Genomic DNA, 23,151 nt, shown 5'->3' with positions numbered 1-23,151 from the left:
GACAAAATTCTGTCTTCAAATTAAAGCATGGACAAATTACTTTAATTAAAGTCAACCTGCACGAAACACCGCTAATGCTGTGTGTTAGCCGGGATATATTGACTGTTTATTCCACTATACTGCCCTCTAGTGCGCAAATGCAACTTAATGCAGCTTTAATATGAGTTCATCTGGGGTATTCAGACACACTTATGCGTTTATGCGGCTAGATGGGGGAGGATACAGTGCGTTTGATTCAGCCCTGGCTCTTTGTCATTGATTTTTCCATTCCTGTTGACATTAAGTACCACAAATGAGACGAATCAGGTCACAAATGTGTCATAACACCGCCGTCCATCACGCAACAGTGTGCAAGTATGTGAGTGACTTGTGTGAGTTGTGTGCCAGCACGAAAGGACTGGACTCAGTACTGTACTTTGTATTTCTCTTGATGCCATTCTTTGATCTTCTATTTGATATACACGTAAATGACGTTATTGTTTTAAGATTGTGTTTTCAGGATTGTTATCATCGACCTCATAGAGAAACCATCTCACACCTATGTTTTCATCGAACATGACTCTTCCAAAGCTACTTTTCTCCCCTTTTGTACATTTTAAATCCCTTTGAGATTCCTAAGACTGCTGCATCTTTGACTATGATTGTAAAAACTGTTCTTTTCATAATTAAATGTTACACAAACTGTCGGTTTTATATTTGTAAAATGATAAACAGTCAAATTGAAACTTGTTACTTCACAAAGCAACCGAGGTCGTCACGTTCACGCTGTTGCTTATTTGTCCTGCAGTTCCATCAGTGAATGTACAAAATTTTAAGTTTTAAAAGGTTAAAGTTCAGTTAAAATTTCAGCATTATGATAATTATAGTAATATATATGTAAATATATGGAATTTAAATTCTGCTTAAATGAAGTGATGTTTATGAAGTGATGGTTTCATGTTGATTTTATTTTCTTTGTACAAAATGTTTTGTGTTGTTATTTATTTTTATAAATAAAACTGTTGCGAAATTCTGCTCGCTGTTTTGACTTTGTGGTTCTTGAGCTAGCCACTAAGCTAGCCGTTAAGCTAGTGCGGAAACTTATAATAACCCTCGACCCTGAACAGGATAAGCGATATAGATAATGGATGGATGGGTTATGTTATCAACTAAACATTAGTTCAATAAAAAGTCAGAAAAAAGATTAAAATGTATTATAAATGTTGTCAATTTGGCATCAATTTTTTTTCCCAAAAACCCATTCAGATTTGCAGTGTATTATCATAGAAGGTAAATATCCCATCATCTTAATTGCTGCTGCTGATTTCTGGTCACAGTTGAGATGTTTCTAATCTTTTCTTGGCAACAAAAACACAAGACCATCTTTCTCTGCTCTCACACGTGAATCCGCGTACATACCCTCATGTGCAGGACCCTAATGATTCTGGTTCTGCAGCTCCTGATGCACCATCTGTCCATCAGCGTCAACTGGCCGATATTTTCCGAAGTCATTAAGTCAGTTTCCTGAATGGAAGGGATCCATGAGCAGCAGATAACAGCTGGAACATCCTGATGTCAGATAACCGAGCTGCATTAGCGTACGCCATATCTGACCAACATGTCAGAGAGCACAGATGATGGACAATTATCCTGCGTGATGTTTGACCTGAATAGGCCTCTCAGATGAACTACGGCGCCCCACAGAGGTGACAGATCCGACTGGATTTGCATGAGGGTGTAAGGGGAGGGGAAGACAGAAAGACAACTCTGTTGTTCCTATCCATTAACATCTGCATTCAGTCACACTGTCAGGTTCAAATCAACTTTATTGATAACTGTGGTATTCAAAATCGCTCAAGCATGTTGTACAATATATTTATGTGCATTTATTTAGAATTTATGGGGGGAGCACAGTGATAGAAGCGGTTTCAGATCCTTTATTTGAGTAAAAGTAGCAATATTTAATATTAAAATAATGTATTACAAGTTAAAGTCCTACTTTAAAAATGACTCTGAAGTAAAGAACATACTTCTTTTCATACTTAACAAATTGGCCATCATTTTTTTTGCGAAATAATGTGTTGGATTATTATTACAGATGCATTCATGTGTAAGCATCTTAATGTTTTAAAAATACGCACCTGGTTTACTTAGGTGATCTGAGTGCAAAAGTGCGAAAATTTTAATTTTCGAGGACAACATAAAAAATTTCCAGGATATTTGATCATTCTAATCAATTTCCAGGTGTTTCCAGGACTGGAAAACTAGTCTCTAAATTTCCATTTTGATAGCTGACATCAAGCAACACGAAACTTCAAATTTGTAATACTTGAGTTAATACACTTTTAGAACAGGGGAGGAAAGAAATGTTGTGCATTATACTTAATGTCACTAAAACGTGTAATAGAGGAAATAAAGGAAAATATGTGGTAAGCTGAGAGATACTGCAGTTTAAAGGTTGAGTGTAACAGTACCTGTGAGTAAAAGAAAACATAATAAGAGCAGGACGTTTTGGGTGGATGTGTGTGTTTGCTCATGGTCAAAGTTCTTCCCTCTGAATTAATATAAAATGTCCTCATTGTCTGAGAGTCTTTTATTTTAGTAAACACTTCTGATGTGTGTTGCTGCCTCTGTCTTTCCCCACTTCTTCTCTCTCTCTCTCAGAAACCTGTGATGTCATTCTGCATGAGCAGGGCTGGAGGCTCTCCAACATGTGTGTGTGAACATGTGCAGTCATGCGATGTGCACAGAGGTGAAGGGCGGGAGCCATAAAAGAGCATCGGTGACATCTGTGGCGCATAATCACGCTTGTGATCCTTCACAACATTGCTGGGAAGTAAATTCCTCCGAGCATGTGCGCTCAGGCGAGTGTGTGTTTCATTGTGTGTCTGTGGTGAGAGCAAAGTTGCGACTGTTTGTTTAAGAGTTTCTTATTGTGAATATTGTCCCTGAAGGCGGACGCTGTACATTAGCCCTAAATATACAGTCAAAAGACATGTGAATCAATGTGCAGCTTAACTACAAGAGACACACTAAATGACAACAAAAACACTATTAATTGGCAAGAACATTTTTCATAACAAGGATTTTACCTATGACTGATGGTGTGTTCAAGAAACTGAAAATATGGAGGAAATAGCAAATTTCACATGTGCAAAAAAACTCCCCAAAATCACATATACAATGTGAGGAAAAACTGAAGCCAACGCAGAAGTACGAAAAAAACAAAACTGCAGTTCCTCAAATGGCCACTTGAGGCTGGCTCCATAAGTGAGTCGATGCCCATTCGGTTCCATGTTAAAATCCCCAACTTTACAGCAGAATTGAACACGTTTACGGCCTGGTACAAATATTGTTTTTTTGTCTCTATCGCTTATTTTCCAAATTGTGACGACTGTACAGGGGTCAAATTAGATATAACTCACCTGTTTGAATGATATTAAGGTTTAAAGGTACGCATAATGAGGGACCTGGATGCTTGGAGTGATGAGTGGTCTGCTAGCCTCTTCAAGTCACTACACCTCTCTGACATGTTTGTGGTGTCGGTACTTTTTGGACAGTTTTTTATTCACATATTGGTCATGTGATTTGCTGTATGGTAAGTTTTTTTAAATCTGTATTTTAGCACCAATTAGCAGGTATTGGTTTCTGGTAAACAGCTTTGGCCAGCTACCTCCACAAACAGAATCTCATTCTGTGAGAAACACCGTTTCTAACTATCTATTTAGCCAGCTACCAAATTAGCCTCGGGCGTGATTTTGACACATTAGCATTTGCAGACCTCCTCTCCGGCTCCACCCTCTCTATTTACACCATCTTCTGGCACCGTAAAACCAAGAGGCTGAACTCTAGGCTTAAAAGGGTAGCCCACAAACCAATCCATTAAGGCTCCGCCCCCTTCTTTTACACCGTCTTTTGTGTATATACAAGATTTATAACAGAAAAAACCAACCACTGGAGTAAATTTGGAGTAAAAGCATTAAAAATCTTCACCTGGATGTGTCATCAATAGGACCTCATGGTACTGATGAGCGCTATAATGAGTGATAGATCGGATCCACTTACTGCTTACGGATCAATCACCTCATCTCGTGTCTTTTTCAGCGGTCAACGATTACACCTGTCCACAAACCTCTTTATTTCCAGGTGTGTGCGTGACCAATATGCACAGGATCAAGACGTGATTAAAATGAAGCAACAAGTCTGTAACACCTATGTCACAATCTGCTCTTTTTGTTCACTTAACCTTGACAGCTGTGGTGTGCTGCTAATTGAATTGCTCCGTATGACACACACACACACACACACACACACACACACACAAACACACACAGAGGGCTGGCAGCTCGATCAGCTCGGTGGGGGTGTTTCTTGGGAATCAGCGGTGAGTAATTTGTCGTTTCCTTCCCCGACTAAAGACTGCGAGGCTGAAAAGCGACTGACACCTGTGCACAGAGGCTGATTACAGATAATAAGGTGCTAGCAGCATGAAGTGATAGCACTATAAGAGAGGGTGAAAGAGAGAGAGAAGGAGAGAGAGAGAGAATGTGTTGCAGTAAGAGCGGTCTATATTGGCCATGTGAATCGGCAGTGAAGCATTCTGGGGCTTCGTGTTACAGGCCTTATAAGGGGCCAGGGCCCCTGTGTCTCGGCTCACCTCGGCTATTCTTAGGCTGTGTGTCCCTAACCCTCAGCAACTCTGCAGGCAAGAAACTCCTCTCCTTTAAATATTAACTTTAAGTTGACTTTTAAAAGTTTGCGATCCTCAAATTTTAAAGTTTTTTATTTCCTGGTAAGTTTTTCTGTGGCTGTTTTCCTACAAGTGGCTAAACATGGCTCTCAACTCTTTCACTGTGTGTGTCCATCCCTACATGTGTGTATTTGTGTGCACGAACGCATGCTTGTGTGTGTGTCACAGAGGTTCCACAGCACCTGACCCAACCCACCCACCCACCACCCCAGGGAGTTTGTCCTGAGAGCTGGGAGCAGACGGGGAGAGACGGTAGAGAAGCCAGGGCTGACGGAGGAGACGTGAGCACCGAGGCGCCATCAGGGATAAAAAAGGATAGCAGGAAGGAGGACGGAGTGAACGAGGGCTACAGCAAGCGGGAGGAGAAACCACACAGCCAGCAGGAGTAGCTTGAAGGAGGAGTGTTGACGCTTAGCCGAAGATGACTACGTACACAGTGAGTCTGAATGGCCCCGCTCCATGGGGCTTCAGACTACAGGGAGGAAAGGACTTCAACATGCCACTCACCATCTCCAGGGTAAGGACAAAGTCGCTCTTTAAAGACTGAGATGTGTTGTGACAAAGCAGCTTATAAATAAACCAAAAGGAGCCAGCAAAGTGACATTGAACTGATTATCTGCTGTGACAAAACAAAAGCACCAGCAGTTACAGTAGGATGAAATGTGACAAATTATTCAGAACTCAACCTAAACATCTTCCAATCAGTTGATTGAACATTTGATCCGCTCAGAGATGACTAAGGCAGCATACACAAAGCAATATAACGTAAACACGGCACTGAGCATGCCCAGCTTCACCCTCAAACTTCAAAACAAAATTCAAAATTTGCAAAATTTTTTTGATGTGCAGGTGAAAATATGTGAAATTATCTCAACAAAAAATGTCATACGATTGAAAAGGGACGTTCTTTATGCATGCAGGCTGCGCTAACTTCAGTTTTAACTTCATTTAAGTGAAGCAGCTTCATTATCAGACTCTACACTGTAAAAAACGTCACTCAAATTAACAGTGAATTCAAATTTTTCTGACTATATTGAGTTTTATCCTCTCACTGCATGTTCATACTGCATGTGATATGTGTGTGCACAGGTGTGTGTGTAGCAGTGGCCGAGCAGAGGTTATGTAATGTTGCTGTACTTGATGATGACAGGGAGGCTCAGATGTAATCTCCAGAGAGATTTCTAGAATAGAGCAGCAGTGGAAAGACTGGAATAGTTTTACTGGAGGAGAGGCGCCGCTGCTGCGTTTGTCCACTTCTACAGCTGGTCGTGTTTTTTTGTTTTTTTTGAACATCGCAGTTTAAAAAAACAGAGTTCGATTACATCACAGCGTTACTACGTCAGATTTCAGCTTGACAGAACATCGGTATGTCATCAGCAAAGTGGAGCTGCTTTTTAGCCCGGCAGTTACATTTTCAATTCAGGATGAGGATTTTCACAATAAGACAATTTAAAGACTTGTTTCTACTTTCAACAAGGTGATTTAGTAAAGAAACTAAGTTATAAAAGAGCATAAATACTCGCTTTTCTTATATGTTTATGCTCACACATAAAGATCATTCGATTAAAATAAGTAGTTTAAGAAAAACTAAAGGTTAAGCTTTTCAGCAGCAGGGAGACAGGGTGTCTGTCTCTCGCTCTGGCAGGACTGCTGGTGTATTTACAGCGTTTCCTTTAAATAGCTCTGGAGGAGAGGTGGATGGAGATGGATGGAGAGGGCTGGGAATGAGGAATGGGACGGGAAGGAAGCGAGGAGCGCGAGGAAGCTAGCAGCAGCTTGTGTTACCTTTAGTAAGCTTTTACTCCTCGCTGATTTGTCAGATTCACCTGTTGGGAGGGAATGGATGGATGGATCTGATGGATTCAGGGGATGATGGAGATGTTTTCACCTGAGTAGAACAATGCTGACATTAAATCTGTCCCTCCACCTTCATCTCCTCATTCTTCAGTCCTGATTGATGCTCGGCTGCAGATCAGCCGGCGTTTTATCGATCCACAGCCCCACACGACCGTTGTTTTATTGTCTCCTGATCCCCCCCGTGTTAGACAACCAGGGAGCAGCTTTGATCCGCGTCTGCTGTGACATTGTATCATCAGATTTGTGTTCATCCTGTCGTCTTGTCGGGCTCTGACAGGTTATCATAAAACACTTCGGCTTGACGTGACACCTCGGGGTGCCATTACAGTTTGACGTAACAGCGCTAGGGTTTGGATTTCGGGCTGCTCGGGGTAAGAACTAAGAAAGGAAAAAGGAATGAGGATAGAGGATTCCTTACGTCTTGTTAGCCAAGATGGACACCAAAGTTTCTTCCTCCTGTGAGGAGATTTTAAAGAAATATTACAATATTTCAGGGGTTAAAAGTATGTAAGAAAAGTTGCTTCAACATGTGTCATCCAAGACTCTTAAGTCTATGCACATGCTCTCTTGATCCGAAAAGCATGAACTAGATCTCTCTGGTGATTAGCGTCTGTGATAAGCCGACTTATTGATGGAAGAAGACAAACACTTCAACATCCAAGCCACTGTTGCTCTTTCATTAATATCCAATTTTCAAGGAATCATATCCACTTCCTGTTTGATGCATATGAAAACATGCATGACGGAGCGGCCGGGCAGCGTTCTGTGTGTACATGTGTGTTTGATCAAGAGACAGCCGTGCAGGAAAACTGCGCCTGATATCACCTCGCGTACTGCCACCTACTGTTTGTATACACTGTTCTGTACACACAAAGGCTTAATGACTGCAATTCAAAGAAGGGAAATAAAGGACACTAAAGGAGAAAGAGTCGGAGAAGAAGCGGAATAGAGGACTTCATGTGAAATAATGAAGGTTAAACGCAACAAAAAGAAAAGATAGAATCAGGGAAGTGTTGTGTGAATGTCAGCAGCAGGTGTGTAGGAGGGGTGTAGTGTGTGTGTATGTGTGTGTGTTTGGGAGGGGCTCAGTGGGGTCAATCACAGTGAAGCCAGGCAGGCATCAACAGCATTGCTTATTTTTAACTCTTTAACGAGTCGACTGTAAGCTTAGACCCGATACTGTATGTCCCTGCAGGCCTCTGAGCTCATTTAAACCTCCTCTCTGTCGAGTTTAAGTCGGGCTTTGTGATAGACTGAGCCCGGACAAAGAGGATTAAGCTGAAGGTCAATATGTGGCTCAGCTCAAAAAATAAATAAGCAGGAGGTAACTGTTCAAAAATAAAAGCCTTTTTGAAATGTGTCAGTTACACAGATGAACTTAAACTCCTGGACAAAAAGATACCGACACTTTTTTATTCTTAACTTCACAAATAACCACAGACTGTATGAACGAAGTAGACGCAGCCACCGTGTTGCACCAATGGGTTTGTGAATCTCTCTTTTGAAGCCTCAAGTTCGGCATTTTTTAGTGACTTGTCAATCACAGGTAGCCACACCCTAAAGCATAACCTTCTTTATCTTTAATTTTACTCTAGATTGGACTACGTTTTAAGAAATTAACACCATGTTATGTTGACAAAGACTACTCGTTTGCTGTGTCCCAATTCAGGGGCTGCATCATTCGAAGGGCGCATTCGAAGGACGATTGCGTCACAGCGGCGCGTCAAAGGCTTTCTCATTTCGAAGGCTCCTTCAGATGCGGCCGACAAATGCGTTGGGCCACAAAAGAACTATCGGGTGCATCCTTTTGAAATTCATTGCGCACCAATTCAAACAAAAAATAAACCAAAGGGCCCCTGAAAGCTAGTTAGCCTGCTAGCTACCTGTTGCTAGGCTACGCTTGGTGGCGCTAGGGTAAGGGCGGGAGCAGCTGGTGACGCAAACAGGAAATCCTCCATAGACCACAACGTCTCATTTCAGTTCGGCTTTAGCGATCTACGCAGGCTACGAATGACTCATCCTCCGTACACCGCCTCCTTCGATGGATGCAGCCGCTGAATTGAGACAGCTGTTGAGAGTATAAACTCTTTAGGAAAATGTTCAATGAGGTAATAAAAGAAGTAGAGTCAGAGTCAAGTGCAGTCGCCCCCTGCTGGCCATTAGAAAGAATGCAGAGCCGTCATCTGCTTCCTATATACAGTCAATGGAGTCTTCTTTTCGCCGTCTTTATTCCACTTTAAACCCAGCTGTAGAGGATGATTAGACCCTGAGATAAAAAGTGGTTCCACTCAGCTGATCAACTTGAAAGAGACATTTTTGCTTCATCTGCATATCTGCTGCATGACTTTATTTTGCTTCGTCAGCTTCTCTCCCTTTAAGGCGTATTTACTGCCCTGCTACAAACACAGCAGAAATAAGCACAAAGTCACTTGTAAGGCTGTTTTGACCTGGGGATTAAGGAGTCCAATGAACAAATTATGTTCATTAGCATTTCAAGTTTTTCCTCCTCTGCAAAAAGCTCTTAGTTTCTTATTCAACACCGACCCTGGGGAATTATTCCAGCATCCAAAATATCCTTCCAACATGTGACGTGTTGTGTAACTTCATATGTTTTTCACTCGTCCGTGTGTTTCCTGAGGAATCCGTGTCAGTGGTCCTACTGTGACCTGCTCTTTTGACCCCTCCACAGATAACTCCGGGCAGCAAGGCGGTGGGCGGCAGCCTGGCCCAGGGCGACATCATCTCAGCCATCGATGGGGTCAGCACTGACGGGATGACGCACCTGGAGGCCCAGAACAAGATCAAGTCTGCCGTCCACAAACTGTCACTCACCATGCAGAAGTAAACAACCAGCAGCACACTGATAAACCCTCCGCACAAACACGAGTAGATGATAGAAAAAGACCAATCCCAGCCTTGGAGTTTAGGAGGAAGTCACATGATCTGTCCCCCCCCCCCTTTTTTTTAAACAAAGTTACCACAAAGATTGTTTATTTTGATTTGATGTTAATTTTAAAGGGAGATTTTGTTGTTTCCCCAGATCAAGACGTCCCGCACCCGTTCCCACAGCAACTCCAAGAATGGATTCACCCATGCCAATCATCCCCCACCAGAAGGTAAACAACACACCCTGATAAACAGAAACAAATAACAGCTATACATGCAAACACTATATGTACATATGCATACTTACATGTTTGTTTGCTTGTCTGTTATATGTGTTTTGCAGTCTTGTCCTGCGTTCATAAGAATATCAGCAACACTGGTTCTTGCCATCAGGCAGTGTCCCGCTGCCCCCTAGTGTCAGATATTCACACTGCAGGGAGCCCTGTGCAGAGGTCAGAGATCAGCAAACTAAAAACAGGGACCAAATGACACAAATAAAGCAGCAATTCCCTTGCCCTAAAAACAACAGAGCTCTTCTCCACCCCCATCAAAGCTCCAGCCTCCTCCACACCATCTGTACCAACCCGACCGAGGCAGCACAATCCCCCAATTTGCTTTTACTCCTCTGACACTCTCAGAGAAAAGATGCTGATGCAGGGAAAGCTAAGAGGTCTGGACTCCCAGTTATGTAACACTAAGAGAAAAAGATTTAACCCACAAAACCAAGACACCCACCCAACTGACTTAAAACGAAAAGAGTGAATTTCAGTCTGAAGTAATCGAATCACACACCTCCCCGTTTAACCTCACATGAACAGGACCGCTGTGAGAAAATACACTCTGACTTTTCCATCGCTATCCCAGCATTCATTCCTCTCACTCGTGGCACTATATCGGGAGCGTACACACAAACATACCTGGCCGGCCTCCAGGTAACAGAATAGCAGAGGATCCGGCTGCAGGGTCATGTCAGGATCTTCGTTACAGGCAGAACTGAGACACTTTGCTAAAGGTCGAGAGGCCTCAGCACCCCGCGCTAATGATGTCGGAAAGCTTTCAAAATTCAGATTACAGGAGATTCAAGAAGGCAGCGGTTAGAAGATATGAATGGGCTGTTTGTGTATTTAGCTCTTGTGAATGGTACACATTCAGTACTGTGAAAGAGAAGTGAAACCAGGGAGATGATATTGCAAAAAGGGAAATCTCTTTTTTGCTGTTTCAGCTCCCTGATTTCCCACTTTGATGCGTTTTATCTTTAGGCTCCTTTTTTCCTCAGATGCCGTTACAAATGCAAAGCTCAGAGCAGAGTTTTAATCCTGATCTGCCTGGAAACTTGCTCGTAAAGCTTTTTTTGATGGTTTTTAAATTACTGGTGAGGTTACAGGAAGGAGGCGATTTGTTGCGTCTGCATGAGCAAAGGTAAAGTGGTTGATGCTTAAGGACCCGCGGTTTCCAGAGGGTCTAGAGTTTCTGTTGGTTCCTCTGTTATATTTTACTTCAACAATAATTTAAATAAACAGTGGATTAACTAAACCCATTGGGCTTGTACGGCTAAGCCTAAAACTGAACACCACTGAGGGGCTAAATAGACGGGCTATTAATTGACGCGCTCGCTGTGGAATCGCTTAGTAGTGTCTTGCGAACATAACAGAGTCCAGTTTATTCCTTTGCTGGAAGAATTAGTAGTCACTGTTGTGTTTTGAACCATTAAGGCGGAAGAAATCCCGATCAATGTCCATCGATCTCAAAGATATTCACCCGTACAAAACACAGCATTCACATGGCGTGACGGTCAAAAGAGTATTTGTGCTCCTCCTCCATTTAGCAACACCTGAATGAAAGTTCCTACCTGTGTAGGATTCTGCAATACCAGGGTGCCACCTACTGGACCATTTGGGTGCTACACATACAAAGTCAGAAATGGCTCCTATATACTCTAGCTTAACGTTGCCACTTTGCAGAGCGTCACCTCAATTCACCTGCGACATTGACGCTGCATCGGACGTCACAACACTTTTGCGATTTGTCCGACAACTTTTATTGCTTAATATTTCAATGATTAAAAACTAACTTTTACCTGTGTGTGTGTAACAACTATTGTCTGGAACAAAATGAAGAGGTTTTTCGTTTAAAGGACGAGGAGGCACTCTCGTACCACCAGTGGTACAGATGCCATAGTTTGGGAATCACTGCTCTAGTTTGTAATAATGACACAGAACAGTGTAATGAGGAGTGGAGGATCGACTGGTAACTTTTTGCATTATTTCATTGTTGGTTTTAGTGTTTTCGTTATTTAATCACATTAAGAAAAATGTTGGTTATCACCTTGTTCACCAATAGCTTTGCTTTTTATACCTTTATATTTGCACCGTCCATTAAAACGAAAATCAAGTTTTACTTAATTTGTTTTAGCAGTAGGCGTTTGTACATCAACACTTATGCTACGTCTTAATACTGCATGTTGCAATGACTGGAGTTTGGTTGTGGCCACACTGAACCCTCCTCAGCGGGATGGCATCAGTTTGGGTGATGCCTCAGTCATGGAATACTTGTCCAAGTTAATTAAGGCCACAATCTGTTTGGCCTCTGACATATCACATCCAGGTATCAGCCTTCACTAATGTGTTTCCCCTCTGGAGCCCAGCGGCTTTACAGCTTCTGCTAACGGTAAGTCAGGTGGCAGGGAAACGTGCTCCGGGAAGACCGCGGGACGATGACGGCAGTATCATGCCAGCGGCCCCACCTCACCCAGTACATGGAAGCTCTGCTTCCACTGGCTCACACACGCGCGCACACACACATACATGCAGGAGGGAGCAGCTGTTGAACACGGTCATGGAATGTTCCGCTCTGGTTACACACCATCATCCCGAATCCCCGAGATGCCAAACCTGAGATAGCTCCCCCTCTCTGTGGGGAGATGTCTCACGTGTGAGGTTTCTGCCAAGCACGTTCCACTTCACCTACTGTACCCTGAACACATCGTGCACTGTACGGACGAACCCTCCACTTGATTTATCGGTTGCACTCTCAAGCCTTCAGTCCTCACCGAAACACTGATATTAAAAAGCACAGATGTTTTGGTTAAAAGAAGTCTAATAGATGAAGGCAGTTTGTGTAAACGTATACATTTAGCTTTCTATCGATGTAATTTAGAGTTTATATACTTAATAGTAAGCATCTAAAAAGTATTAAATCCAAAACAGAATCGTGTCATTTAAGTTCCTGAAAACCGTTCTGATATTGGGTTGGAATTTGTCGTGGTTAAGCTCCGGTAGTTGTTAAGAATCTGACGCAATTAATTCCACAAACTAATCAGGAGAAAAGTTTACATGGCAGCTATTCATCTGTTTGCACCCAGCTTTAGCTTCATCCTTTGGCAAAATACTGAAGGCTGCTGCTGTTGCGGGTTGACCACAGTTAGTCTACTTGGCAGAGTTCATTGCGGGCCTTTAGCTAGTGCTATGTTATTACAAACCTAAACTCTGTGACTGACACTCAACACCTGCTGCCGTACATGGATTGGGAGTTTAGCTTTGCAGTAATATAGCGCTTTGTGATAATAAAGCACTAGCTAACGCTTATCACCTTCCACCATTAATCGATCTATCTACAGCGGCAGGTGTTGAGGGAGTTTAGCTTTGTAATAATATAGCACTAGCTAACATTGCAAAGCTATCATTTAGCATTGTGAACTTTGTGAACAACAAACACTGATTTAGACTCTTCTCAGAAAAGTTCACTCTGGGTCTTCTCAGCTGATGATTCCAATTCCAGTGTTAAAGGGGCAGCCTTTAATGGAATTTTAGCTAAAAACAAATGTAGCACCAAGCTAGCAAAAGATAAACAGCTAGTCACTCTTTAATTAATTCTTTGTGATTGAAACAAGATGATTTAAAAAATATGGAGAATGAGAAAAGCTTAGTTTTTTGATGAGCACAGGTTTGTTCTTTTTAACTTACAAGTTGTTCCCCAAAGGTCCAGATTGTTGTCGTAGAAACAACACAGCTCTAAATGGTATCTTGTCGTCTCTAGCTAGTTACAAATGTGTTGCAAATGTCAAGTTTGTGTTTACTTTAAACCTGAAACCGATCTGCAGGATCTGATGGACAGATTGTGATTAAGAAGTGAAATGTTTACATATATTACAGCACAATACGAATCTTACACGTGGCGACCCTCTGCTTGTGAACCTCAGCTTCACAAGCCACCTACAGCTTCTCCTCTACATGTAACGGCTGCAGTCCTGACATAAGTAGATCAGGTGTTGTGTTTGTGTTGCTGTGTGTATTCGTGGCTGTTCTGTGCTAAATGTGTCTCCGTCCTGTGTCATGTGATTGAGACGCGTCTGCTCTTGTCAGTCACTCCTGATGATGCAGGGGAAGCTGGGAAATATCCTAGTGATGACAAATGGCTGCTATTCTGACCTGTACGTGGGATTACAGTATAACGCCGGAGCTGGATAGTTTCCTACAAACACACAGGATACTATTGTTCCTACCAAAATAACTGTGGTGATTCATTACATGCTCTCCTTCTCTCTCTGTCCCTCTGGTTTGTTTCAGGTTATCGCCAACACAGCTGCAAAGTCAGTACCGACATGTTACTTTATGTGCATGAAGTCTGCATCAGTAGAGAGAGTCGTAGTTTTTAGAGATCTGTAACTAATTTTGATGTGGAGTGAAGTTGTGTCCTTCATGGATTCATGTGTGCTGAGTTAAACTAAAGCTTCAGTGTAAATACAATTTGTTTTTTTCATGTAATTGCTACAATGACTCACCGGCTGAAAATTCAAGAAATGTATTAACAGCATCCGGGCCCCAGAAGTGGAAAGTACAGCTACTCGCGTACTGTACTCTGGCACAGTTTTAAGGTACCGCTACTTTATGTTAAAGCAGCCTCAGTAGTGGAGTAAATTGTTTGACACTTGCTTCTTTCTCTTAATTTTGGCACGTGTACTACTGTTTACTTTTTAGTAGTGATTTTACAAAGCATTTATTGTTAAAGACAGACTTCATAGAACAATGCTGTTTCACTACCCAAGTTTATCGAGTATTATATGGTCTAGTTTGACTGAGATATACTGAGTCACTTACACATGACCACTGTTTCAAAGAACCAAAATAAGTATTTTTATTTGTGATTATATTTGACTGTGAATATTTATTTAATTCTTCTGATGTAATAAGTTTAATGCTGAACTCGTATTTTACTGTGATATCTGTTTTCCACCTCTGCTGGTCCTTATTAGCTTTCATATGAATTATGTGAAAATAACTGGACTTAAAGCTTCTGTGAGGATTTTTTCCGCTGGTTATGAAACAGACTGAAATGAATTCTGAATACTCTATTTGACCTACAAAAGCTTTACATTTTCCAGGGCAGAAATGTAAAGTAAGCGATACATAGGACTGTTAAAGAAAGCAGGATGAGATTTATTGTTATAAACCACCACTGACGCCTGGATGCCACAGGATCCGTGTCCGTTGGTTCCGTCTGCGCAGCGGTTCTTGTCCGTCACACGGCGTGAGCCCTCACCCACAGGAAGCGTGTCTGATCCGCAGCGGAGCGCTGGCCCAAGCAGCTGGATTCGCGAGATCACAAGATCGCGGGACAACTACATTAACGCACGAGAATTGCGAAATCGCGCAATAACATCAATGTTAAACAGAGCAACACACAACTGTTCAGTTTGCACCTCCAAGGTTGATTATCTACTTAATTTTAAATTGTTTTTTTCTCAAGATTTCAGTGTGTCGTTGTTATGAACACGGAAAAAGACGGGAGTCTATACCGGTCTGCACATAGTGTTTTATTTTGAAATGACCGGATGCTGTATGCTGTTTTCATGTGACTTCCTGTTTGGAACGATCTACTCTGTTCAGCTTGACGCGTACCCGTCGCGTATCTTTAGCGGAGACGGGCCGCGGCGCGTGCTGTGGAATCACGAGCATTGACTTGAATGGCCGCGATCGACTCCGGAGGTCGTGGCGAAACAGAACGTGCCGCAGACGAATCCTATGGATTTTGAGGGTTAAGCATGTAAGGGACAAAATCAGCAAAGAGATATGAGGTACGGCTTTGTCCACAGGGGGCGCCAAAATCAACACAAACTGAATGTTCCTCACAGCAGCTTTAAAGTATATTACTGCGTATAAATGCATGAGTGATGGCGCTTTTGTGTGTCCTTTATACATCCACGTGTGTGCGTGTATATGTGTGTATATGTGTGTATATGTGTGTACATGTGTGTGTCAGTTTGGCCTAATGATTGTCTCAAACATCAGCACGTTGGGATTCCTTTACACTGGAATAACAGATTAAATCATTTAATCCTTGTTTTGTCATTCAGCTGATAGTCATGATGGACCGAGCCTGATTTTTAGCAGACATGCTGTGTCCCAATACCATGTGAAATACCGACACATAATGGAATAAATAATACTATTATAGACAGTTTAAGCATCCATGCACAGACTGGTTATATGCCATTACAATCTAATTGAAACAGCTACTTTCTGTTGCTATTTGAGTGTATTGCTATTTGCTATTTGTTCATTTGCTAATACTACCACTTGAAGGCGCCAGTCTACAATTCTTAAATATACATATTGGCTTTAAAAATGAAAATTCAGTTAAAGCTTTTTTGATCTTCTGTAAAGCCCAAAAGGAAAATAAATATATGGGTGTGGCACAAATACAAGAGTACATTAAACCTAAAGATGTGATTGGGCTTCGTCTTGCAAACAGAGAGTGATACATAGTTGTTGAGAACTTTTGGTGAAGTAGGAGGCGGAGGATGAGGTTGAAATGTATCCATTAGATTGACTGACTTCAAACAAAAAGCTAACGGTCAAGTGTTAGCAAAAGTTAGCAAGCTGCCCGAATCCAAATTTGATTCGATTAGTCATACACGGCACATTTGAAATAGGTCGTAAACAATATTTGGATGTTTTATAGGAAGAGAAAAGAGGAGGAATTAGATCACAAAAAATGTATTTTCTAACTGATTTATTTACAGAGACCTAGATTTACTGTTTTTATAGTGTTGGAGAAAGCTGCATGTTTTTATCTCACCTGCGTCCACATTTTGCGATATGTTCTCCAGCTGTGTGTCGCCCGTCTGATCCTTTTATTTGTATATTAATAAATGTATTGCCTTCTTAAAACGCGGCAAACTGATTTCAAACTGAAACTTATTTTCATTTAAGAATTTTTTTCTTTCTTTCTTTGAGTTCACAAGGTTTTCACTCTTTTCCACTCAAAAAAAAAAGTAACCTCCTCTAAAAATGCTTAAAATTAGCATTTGTTTAGAAGTGGGACACAGCTACAATAACATTTAAGGCATATATATTTTGATGAGTGTATCTCTCTCCAATAATTATTAATAACTGAGCAGAGCAGCTCTGCATGTCTTTGTCACATTACTACTCACTGACCCAGTTTCCTCCCTTCACTTTGGTGGTTTCTCTGTCGTTTCTTTCCTCTCCATCACCCTGACTCTTAACCTCTCATCCTCACCCCTGCACCTGACACCCCCCCGCCTCCTCGCCTCCTCTTCGATACAATGACCTCTGACCCCGACACTGACAGTGTGGAGTATACTCCCAGCTTCAACCCCATAGCTCTGAAAGACTCAGCCCTGTCCACCCACAAGCCCATCGAGGTGAAGGGTCCGGGGGGAAAGGCCACCATCGTTCACGCCCAGTACAACACACCAATCAGTATGTACTCACAGGACGCCATCATGGACGCCATCGCGGGGCAGTCGCAGGCCAAAGGACACGACAGGTGAGGTCACACAACCAAACTCATCTCCTCTGCAGTCTTTACGAGCTCCCTCCACTCACACACCTGACATCCCATCACACCAAGCAAAACCGGCCCTCCTACTGAGAAAATAAAGGGTTGGTTTGCCAAAACATACTTTCTAACTTACTGCCAACGGTATCTCATCAGTTTAACTGTCAAGCTACTTTCTACCAAAGCTATAGTATAATTATATATTGTATAAAAAGAATTACTCGTCCATAGATCTTCAAAGTCCATGCAGGTTTTTGTAGGGTGTTGAGGGTTCTTTATAGACATACCTTCTGGGTCATCCTTGTTTCTTTACACTTCCAAGTCCCTGTATGGGAAATAAACCCTCCTGGTTGAACTATCAGAGCAAAACAAAAGTAACTTTTTAGAAAATATTGTTGATGGTTTTCAAAAAAATGAAAGGGGAAAAAAGTTCATGTTAAAAAAATGGAGAAAGCAACGACTTCCCGAAAGCTTTTGGGAAAGAAACTTCAAGCTGCTGATTTTGCTTCGTGGGCCGCTTAAAGCAAGCTGAGGCTAGTGCCTTATTTCCACTGCATCATACAACATGTATGCAGTATTGTTGTGCTGAGCTTTGTCTTGCGGCCACTCAAAGCGCTTTTACACGTCACATTCACCCTTTACACACTGATGGCAGAGGCTGCTACAAGTGCCCAACTGTCAATCAGTTATCACATTCACACACCGCTGGTTATGCCGCCAGGGGCAATTTGGGGTTCAGTGTCTTGCCCAAGGATACTTTGACATGTAGACTGAGGGAGCTGGGGATCAAACCACCAACCTTCCGATTGAAAAATTAACAACTCTACCGCTGAGCCACTGCAACTCCCTTGAACTGGGTTGGACGCAGAAATACTGGAGAACTTTCTAGTTTTGGCCCAAAAATATCAGCATCGTTGGATCATTTGTAGCAAGTGAAAATGTTTTTTTCTTTGTGATTTGGATGAACAAACACCGTATGGTACTTCTTCTGAAAAGCCCAAAGTCTACGTTTAGCCTACGCTGCTACAACTGGGACGTCTACTTTACTGTACGCCCCGGGCTTTTCCATGTTGTCTGTGTCCGTACCCTGTACTCCTCCGTGCCTTTCACCCACTCTCCTCTCCTCATTCCATCCAAAACCTACCACACCTGTGCCGTCCTCCACCCATCCCTCCCCATCCTCCCTTCCTGGTTGTGACCTCAGTGAGGAGGCCGGCTCCCCCTTGGCGTAAGTACAGCAGCGCTCCTTTTCCATCCCGCCTCTCCTCGTATGTGTCTCCTTTGTCTCCTGATTTCATACCAGCTTGTGCATCGCTCCATGTGTCTCGTTTACTAATATCCCATTGAAAGTATTTGCAAATCTAAACATGTTTTTTCTATGTCATAATGTGTTTATATGTCAAACTAAAATTTTTAATGGACAAAAATCCACTAACCATGAAGTCAATCATGGACTCGGTTATGTGTGTGGAAGTACTTAGAAGTACTTTGGCCAAAGTGTGAGAGTGTTTCGGTTTTTCCTCCTTCAAAATAGCCGCTGATGTCATTACAGTCTCCGGAAGCGGATGGGATTTCATGGCATGGGAATGTTCTCAGTATCCAATCCAGGAAAACCGTCCGATCAATATAGACTCACTTTTCTAACAATCATTACAAAATGCTACAAAAAACCCCCCAAAAAACAAAACCACAGTTCAGTCACATTGTTGTGTAAGTAATCTCCAGTATCTACTCTATACTACAACTACAGATACCATCATCAACAATAGGAAAACACAGAGACACCTCAAATGAACAATCAAAGGACTGCGTGTTGAGAAACCTGAATGCAATTTTTGATCGTAATGTAAAAAATGCCCGTGATTCTGATTCAATAAAGCTTGTAAACAATAAATAAATAATATATATTTTTTACTTTTAGACTTCATAGTGCAAACTTTCCAAAATTACAAGGTAACAACATTCAGTTACAAGTAAAAGTCCTGAATCAAAATATCCCGCAGGCTTTTATACAACAGCAGCAAATTGTGGTAAAAAGTAACAATCAACAACAGAGTGTTTGAATTGGCGCGCGATGAATCTCGGGATATGTTGGGCTGCGAAGGAAGAACCCGATGGATCCTTCGTAGCCCGGGGAAAGGAGGACGCATCTGAAGGAGCCTTTGAATTGGGACAGCCTTCGACGCGCTTCTGTGACGCAAAATCGCTTTTCAAGTACGGCTGCAGCCCCTGGATTGGGACACAGCTAGTGAAAAGTCCCATGATGTTGTACTCTATATCAACACTCATGGAATGCCTCTTGTCCAATCAGATTACTTGGTCGGAACTAACTGTTGTATAATCTGCAGTATGGCCAAGTTTGTAATGATTAAATAATAATTGGATTACAAATAATGAGGCATTAATATGTAAGCATCACTAATGACGGTAGTACGGATGGAGCTATTTTAAACTGCTTTACTGCCTAGTAACTTAATCATTAATAATAAATCCTAATTTATTTATATATTTTTGTGGCATAATATTTTTTTGGTAAACATACAGAGTAGCTGAAGCTAAGCAAGTAAAACTATCATTTTAATTAAGAACAATATTTCCCTCTGAAATGTAGACGAGTAGACGTATAAGATATAACAAGGAAACACGTAATTAAAAAACAAGTGTCTTAAAGTCGTACTCGAGATTTTGTACTTGTTTAGGAAGAAATAAATTAAATATTACAATTCTGTGTTAGGGTTAGGGTTAGTACATCTTTAGATCCCCCCGTTTGAGGTTCAAATGAATGAGGCTATTTTTGACAGTATTTACAAACTTTGACTACATTACAAAATACCGTATCAATGGTGTCAGCTTTACAGCTGTTCCTCGGTGCTGAGTGTTAATTATGATGCACAACACCAAAAAAAACTCCCCAAAAAGTTGCATTGTGGGCATTTCGTACATTACGGTCATCTATTACATTCGGGTCCTTTACATACAGTGTCTACTACACAGTCAGAGCTCTAACAGTACTATCTGCCCTGCAGTGGAGCTCTGCCTGTCAAGGACCCTGTGGTGGACTGTGCGTCTCCAGTGTACCAGGCAGTGATCAGGCCAGGAGAGACAACCCAGGATATGTCTGAGTGGGCTCGTCGTGCTGCCAACCTGCAGTCCAAGAGCTTCAGGGTCCTGGCCCACATCACTGGCACTGAATACCGTCAGTATCATTAATAATCCTTCACTTTTCTTTTCGTCTTTTGTTCTTTCCTACTGACACTCTGGATCTTCATGATACTCATCTCTGCTGATCCTCACTTCTTGTTCAGACTCAGTGATCATCCCTACTAAATCCTCTTGTTCTTTTCTCTCCATGCAGTGCAAGACCCAGATGAGGAAGCCCTGGCAAAGTCGAGGTAAGACAGGAAAAAAAGTGAGAGGACTTATCAGTATCCTCGATTTTTCAGCTCAGTCACTTAAAAAGGCATGGTAGGACATTTTGGAGAATATGCATATTCACGTTCTTGGTGAAAATTAGATGAGAAGATTGATATTACTCTCACCTCTGTCCGTAAAATATGAAGCAGCAACCAGGGAATTATTAGCTTAGCTTAGCATTAAGCCTGGAAGCAGGGGAAAACAGTAAGTATTCTTTGTACAAGCTTTGTCTTGTTTGTTCAATCTAGGAAAAAACTAATTTTGAAAACTATATCTAACAGGAGTTACTGTATGGGCAGGACGATTTGTTTGCTGGGTGCGGTGACCACAACATGCCTTTTTAATAATTTGTTTTTTGTTCCAATATAACAAGAGATATAAGGGGTTAATCTTTTTTTTTTTGTTACATCTGGACTGAGGCAGGCTACATGTTTCCCTTTGTTCTCAGTCTTTGTGCTCAGCTAAGCTAACCAATTTAGTTTTAGCTTCCTATTTAGTGTACAGAGATGAGAGTGGAATCAGACTTTTCATCTAAACCTTTGCAAGGAGCAAAATAAGTCTGTTTCCCAGAGGGGCTTTAATAAAGTTGGAGTTAAAGACATTAAGCGCAGAGGACAGTATACTCTTAGTCTGTCACAGTACATCCTGTTTATAGATTAGCTTTGACTCCAATTATTTTCAATGCTTACTGTGGCAAGCAATTTAAGATTTTAGTTACACCAACATCATCCTAGCATATACCGCCACATCTTTTTATACCTTCAGGGACTGTTTCTTACAAAGAGTTAGAAGAGAAGATTGATCCCAGTCTTTTATCAGTTTTGTAGTTGGAGTGAGTAGTTAGCTTAGCTTAGCCTGGAAATGGGGCAACTGCTAGCCTGTTTTTAAAAGCAACTCCAAAATTCTCTAACACATTATATGTGATTATTTAATTGTATTAAATAGTCACGGCCAGGAAATAGTTTGACATCTTTAGAGGTGTTGCTAGCAGGGACGTTGGTGCTGTGTTAAATGCATCAGTCTGGTGCACTTTGAGAGCAAAATTAAGAGCCTAGATGTATGAAGAACTTTGTGCTCTCGTAAACAATTTAAATCATCTGACAAATAGCCTAAACTGTACACACTGCCAGATCAACTGTATGCTCACACTGTCACATACATCTCTAACCATGCCTTTTGCCTGCATTGACCAAAATGAGCTGTTTGCGAAGGTTTGCGCACGCATCAGAAATCCAGCCACAAGCATCATAGCAACGGCCCTGACAACGACACTTAGATTGATTGACACACATACAAACAAATTTGTTGTTGAATTCAGACGTGTGGTGTTTTTTGATTGGCTTAGGTAATAATGGGTGAGGGACAATTTGGTAGTGAATGTTGAAAACCGGGACATTTTAGTGTTTTGCAAATATTTGCGAGGACTCTGGACACCCAGCTTGAAACTGGGACAGTCCCGGATAAACAGGTGATGTCGATAGGGGGTGCTGTCGCACCATCCACACCCCTACTTTCAACGTGCCTGGTTGCTAGGCAGAATTTGTTACCTTCAGGCAGAGTAAGACTAGCTGTTTCCCGTCTTTGTGTTAAGCTAAAAAGCTTAGTGGTAGCTGTATCCTGTACAGAGATGAGGCGGTATCAATCTTCTCATCCAACTCATTGTTGAATCATTCGATTAAACTTGAAATTAAGAGTACAAATTACGTGATGAAGCCTTGCCTTTCCTTCCACACCTTTAGGGAGAAATTTGAGTCGGAGGTGAAAGGGCCCCGCTTTGCCAAGCTGAAGAACTGGCACCATGGACTGTCTGCACAGATCCTCAACGTCCAGGAATAAAGAAGCGCAGCAGAGAAAGCCAGAGAGAGGACATGTTAAAGAGGAAATGGACAAAAGCACAGGAGTTAACAGGGAGAGGGGATAAATTATTAAGGGGGAAAAGGAGCAGGAGGATGAAACTCCTCGGGAATGTGAGATAGCGTTGTAGTCTAGATTAATAGTATGCGAGATACAAACTGTTAGTGTGAGAATGCTATGTGTTCATTAGCTCTGTATTACCTGTCAAATGTATCTGTCCGCTGCTAAGACCTGATTACGCATTTGGGTTTTTCTTTCTTTCTTTCCTGTTTGTTTGGGTTCTGTCTCTCAGAAATGAAATTGTACAAAAAATAATAATTATTCAAGTTGAGATGCAGAACTGATTATGTTTCTTTTACGCCCTACATGTAGTATGGTACATGAACCTCATTCAAAAACATGTGAAGTTTAACATTACACGCATGCTTGTGAGAAGGCACACAAGGACAGACACACATATAGAGATTATCTACATGCACATATACAGTATGTAAAAAAATGCACTCAGAAAATGTACTGATATCAATGTGAATAAATGTTTTCTTAAAACCATACGGCTGAGTGAAATTAAATGAACGTGTAACTCTCTTTTTTGGGATTAATAAACT

General features: G+C 41.7%; 1 protein-coding gene across 3 annotated transcripts; it reads left to right on the top strand.

Annotated features, from left to right (window-relative positions):
- The first annotated feature begins 4,679 nt into the window (after window positions 1-4,679).
- On the top strand, window positions 4,680-23,151 carry ldb3b (LIM domain binding 3b). 3 transcript variants are annotated; one of them, XM_069665087.1, is made up of 10 exons: window positions 4,680-4,771; window positions 4,898-5,246; window positions 9,276-9,427; window positions 9,627-9,702; window positions 14,038-14,060; window positions 17,084-17,263; window positions 18,480-18,503; window positions 20,302-20,471; window positions 20,631-20,667; window positions 22,429-23,151. In XM_069665087.1, the coding sequence occupies exons 2-10, from the start codon at window positions 5,151-5,153 to the stop codon at window positions 22,523-22,525; spliced, it is 855 nt and encodes a 284-aa protein (XP_069521188.1). In that variant the 5' UTR covers window positions 4,680-4,771; window positions 4,898-5,150; the 3' UTR covers window positions 22,526-23,151. The 3 variants fall into 3 exon arrangements, with proteins under 3 accessions (XP_069521188.1, XP_069521187.1, XP_069521189.1); XM_069665086.1 differs by having other exon boundaries at window positions 17,066-17,263; XM_069665088.1 differs by lacking the exon at window positions 18,480-18,503 and having other exon boundaries at window positions 17,066-17,263.

This window comes from Semicossyphus pulcher, unplaced genomic scaffold (assembly GCF_022749685.1).
Source record: "Semicossyphus pulcher isolate SPU_LCO1_2020_fin unplaced genomic scaffold, fSemPul1.0.p SCAF_16, whole genome shotgun sequence".
Classification (NCBI taxonomy): domain Eukaryota; kingdom Metazoa; phylum Chordata; class Actinopteri; order Labriformes; family Labridae; genus Semicossyphus; species Semicossyphus pulcher.
The sequence above is the reverse complement of the archived record's forward strand: the minus strand, read 5'-3'. Positions and strand labels throughout refer to the sequence as shown.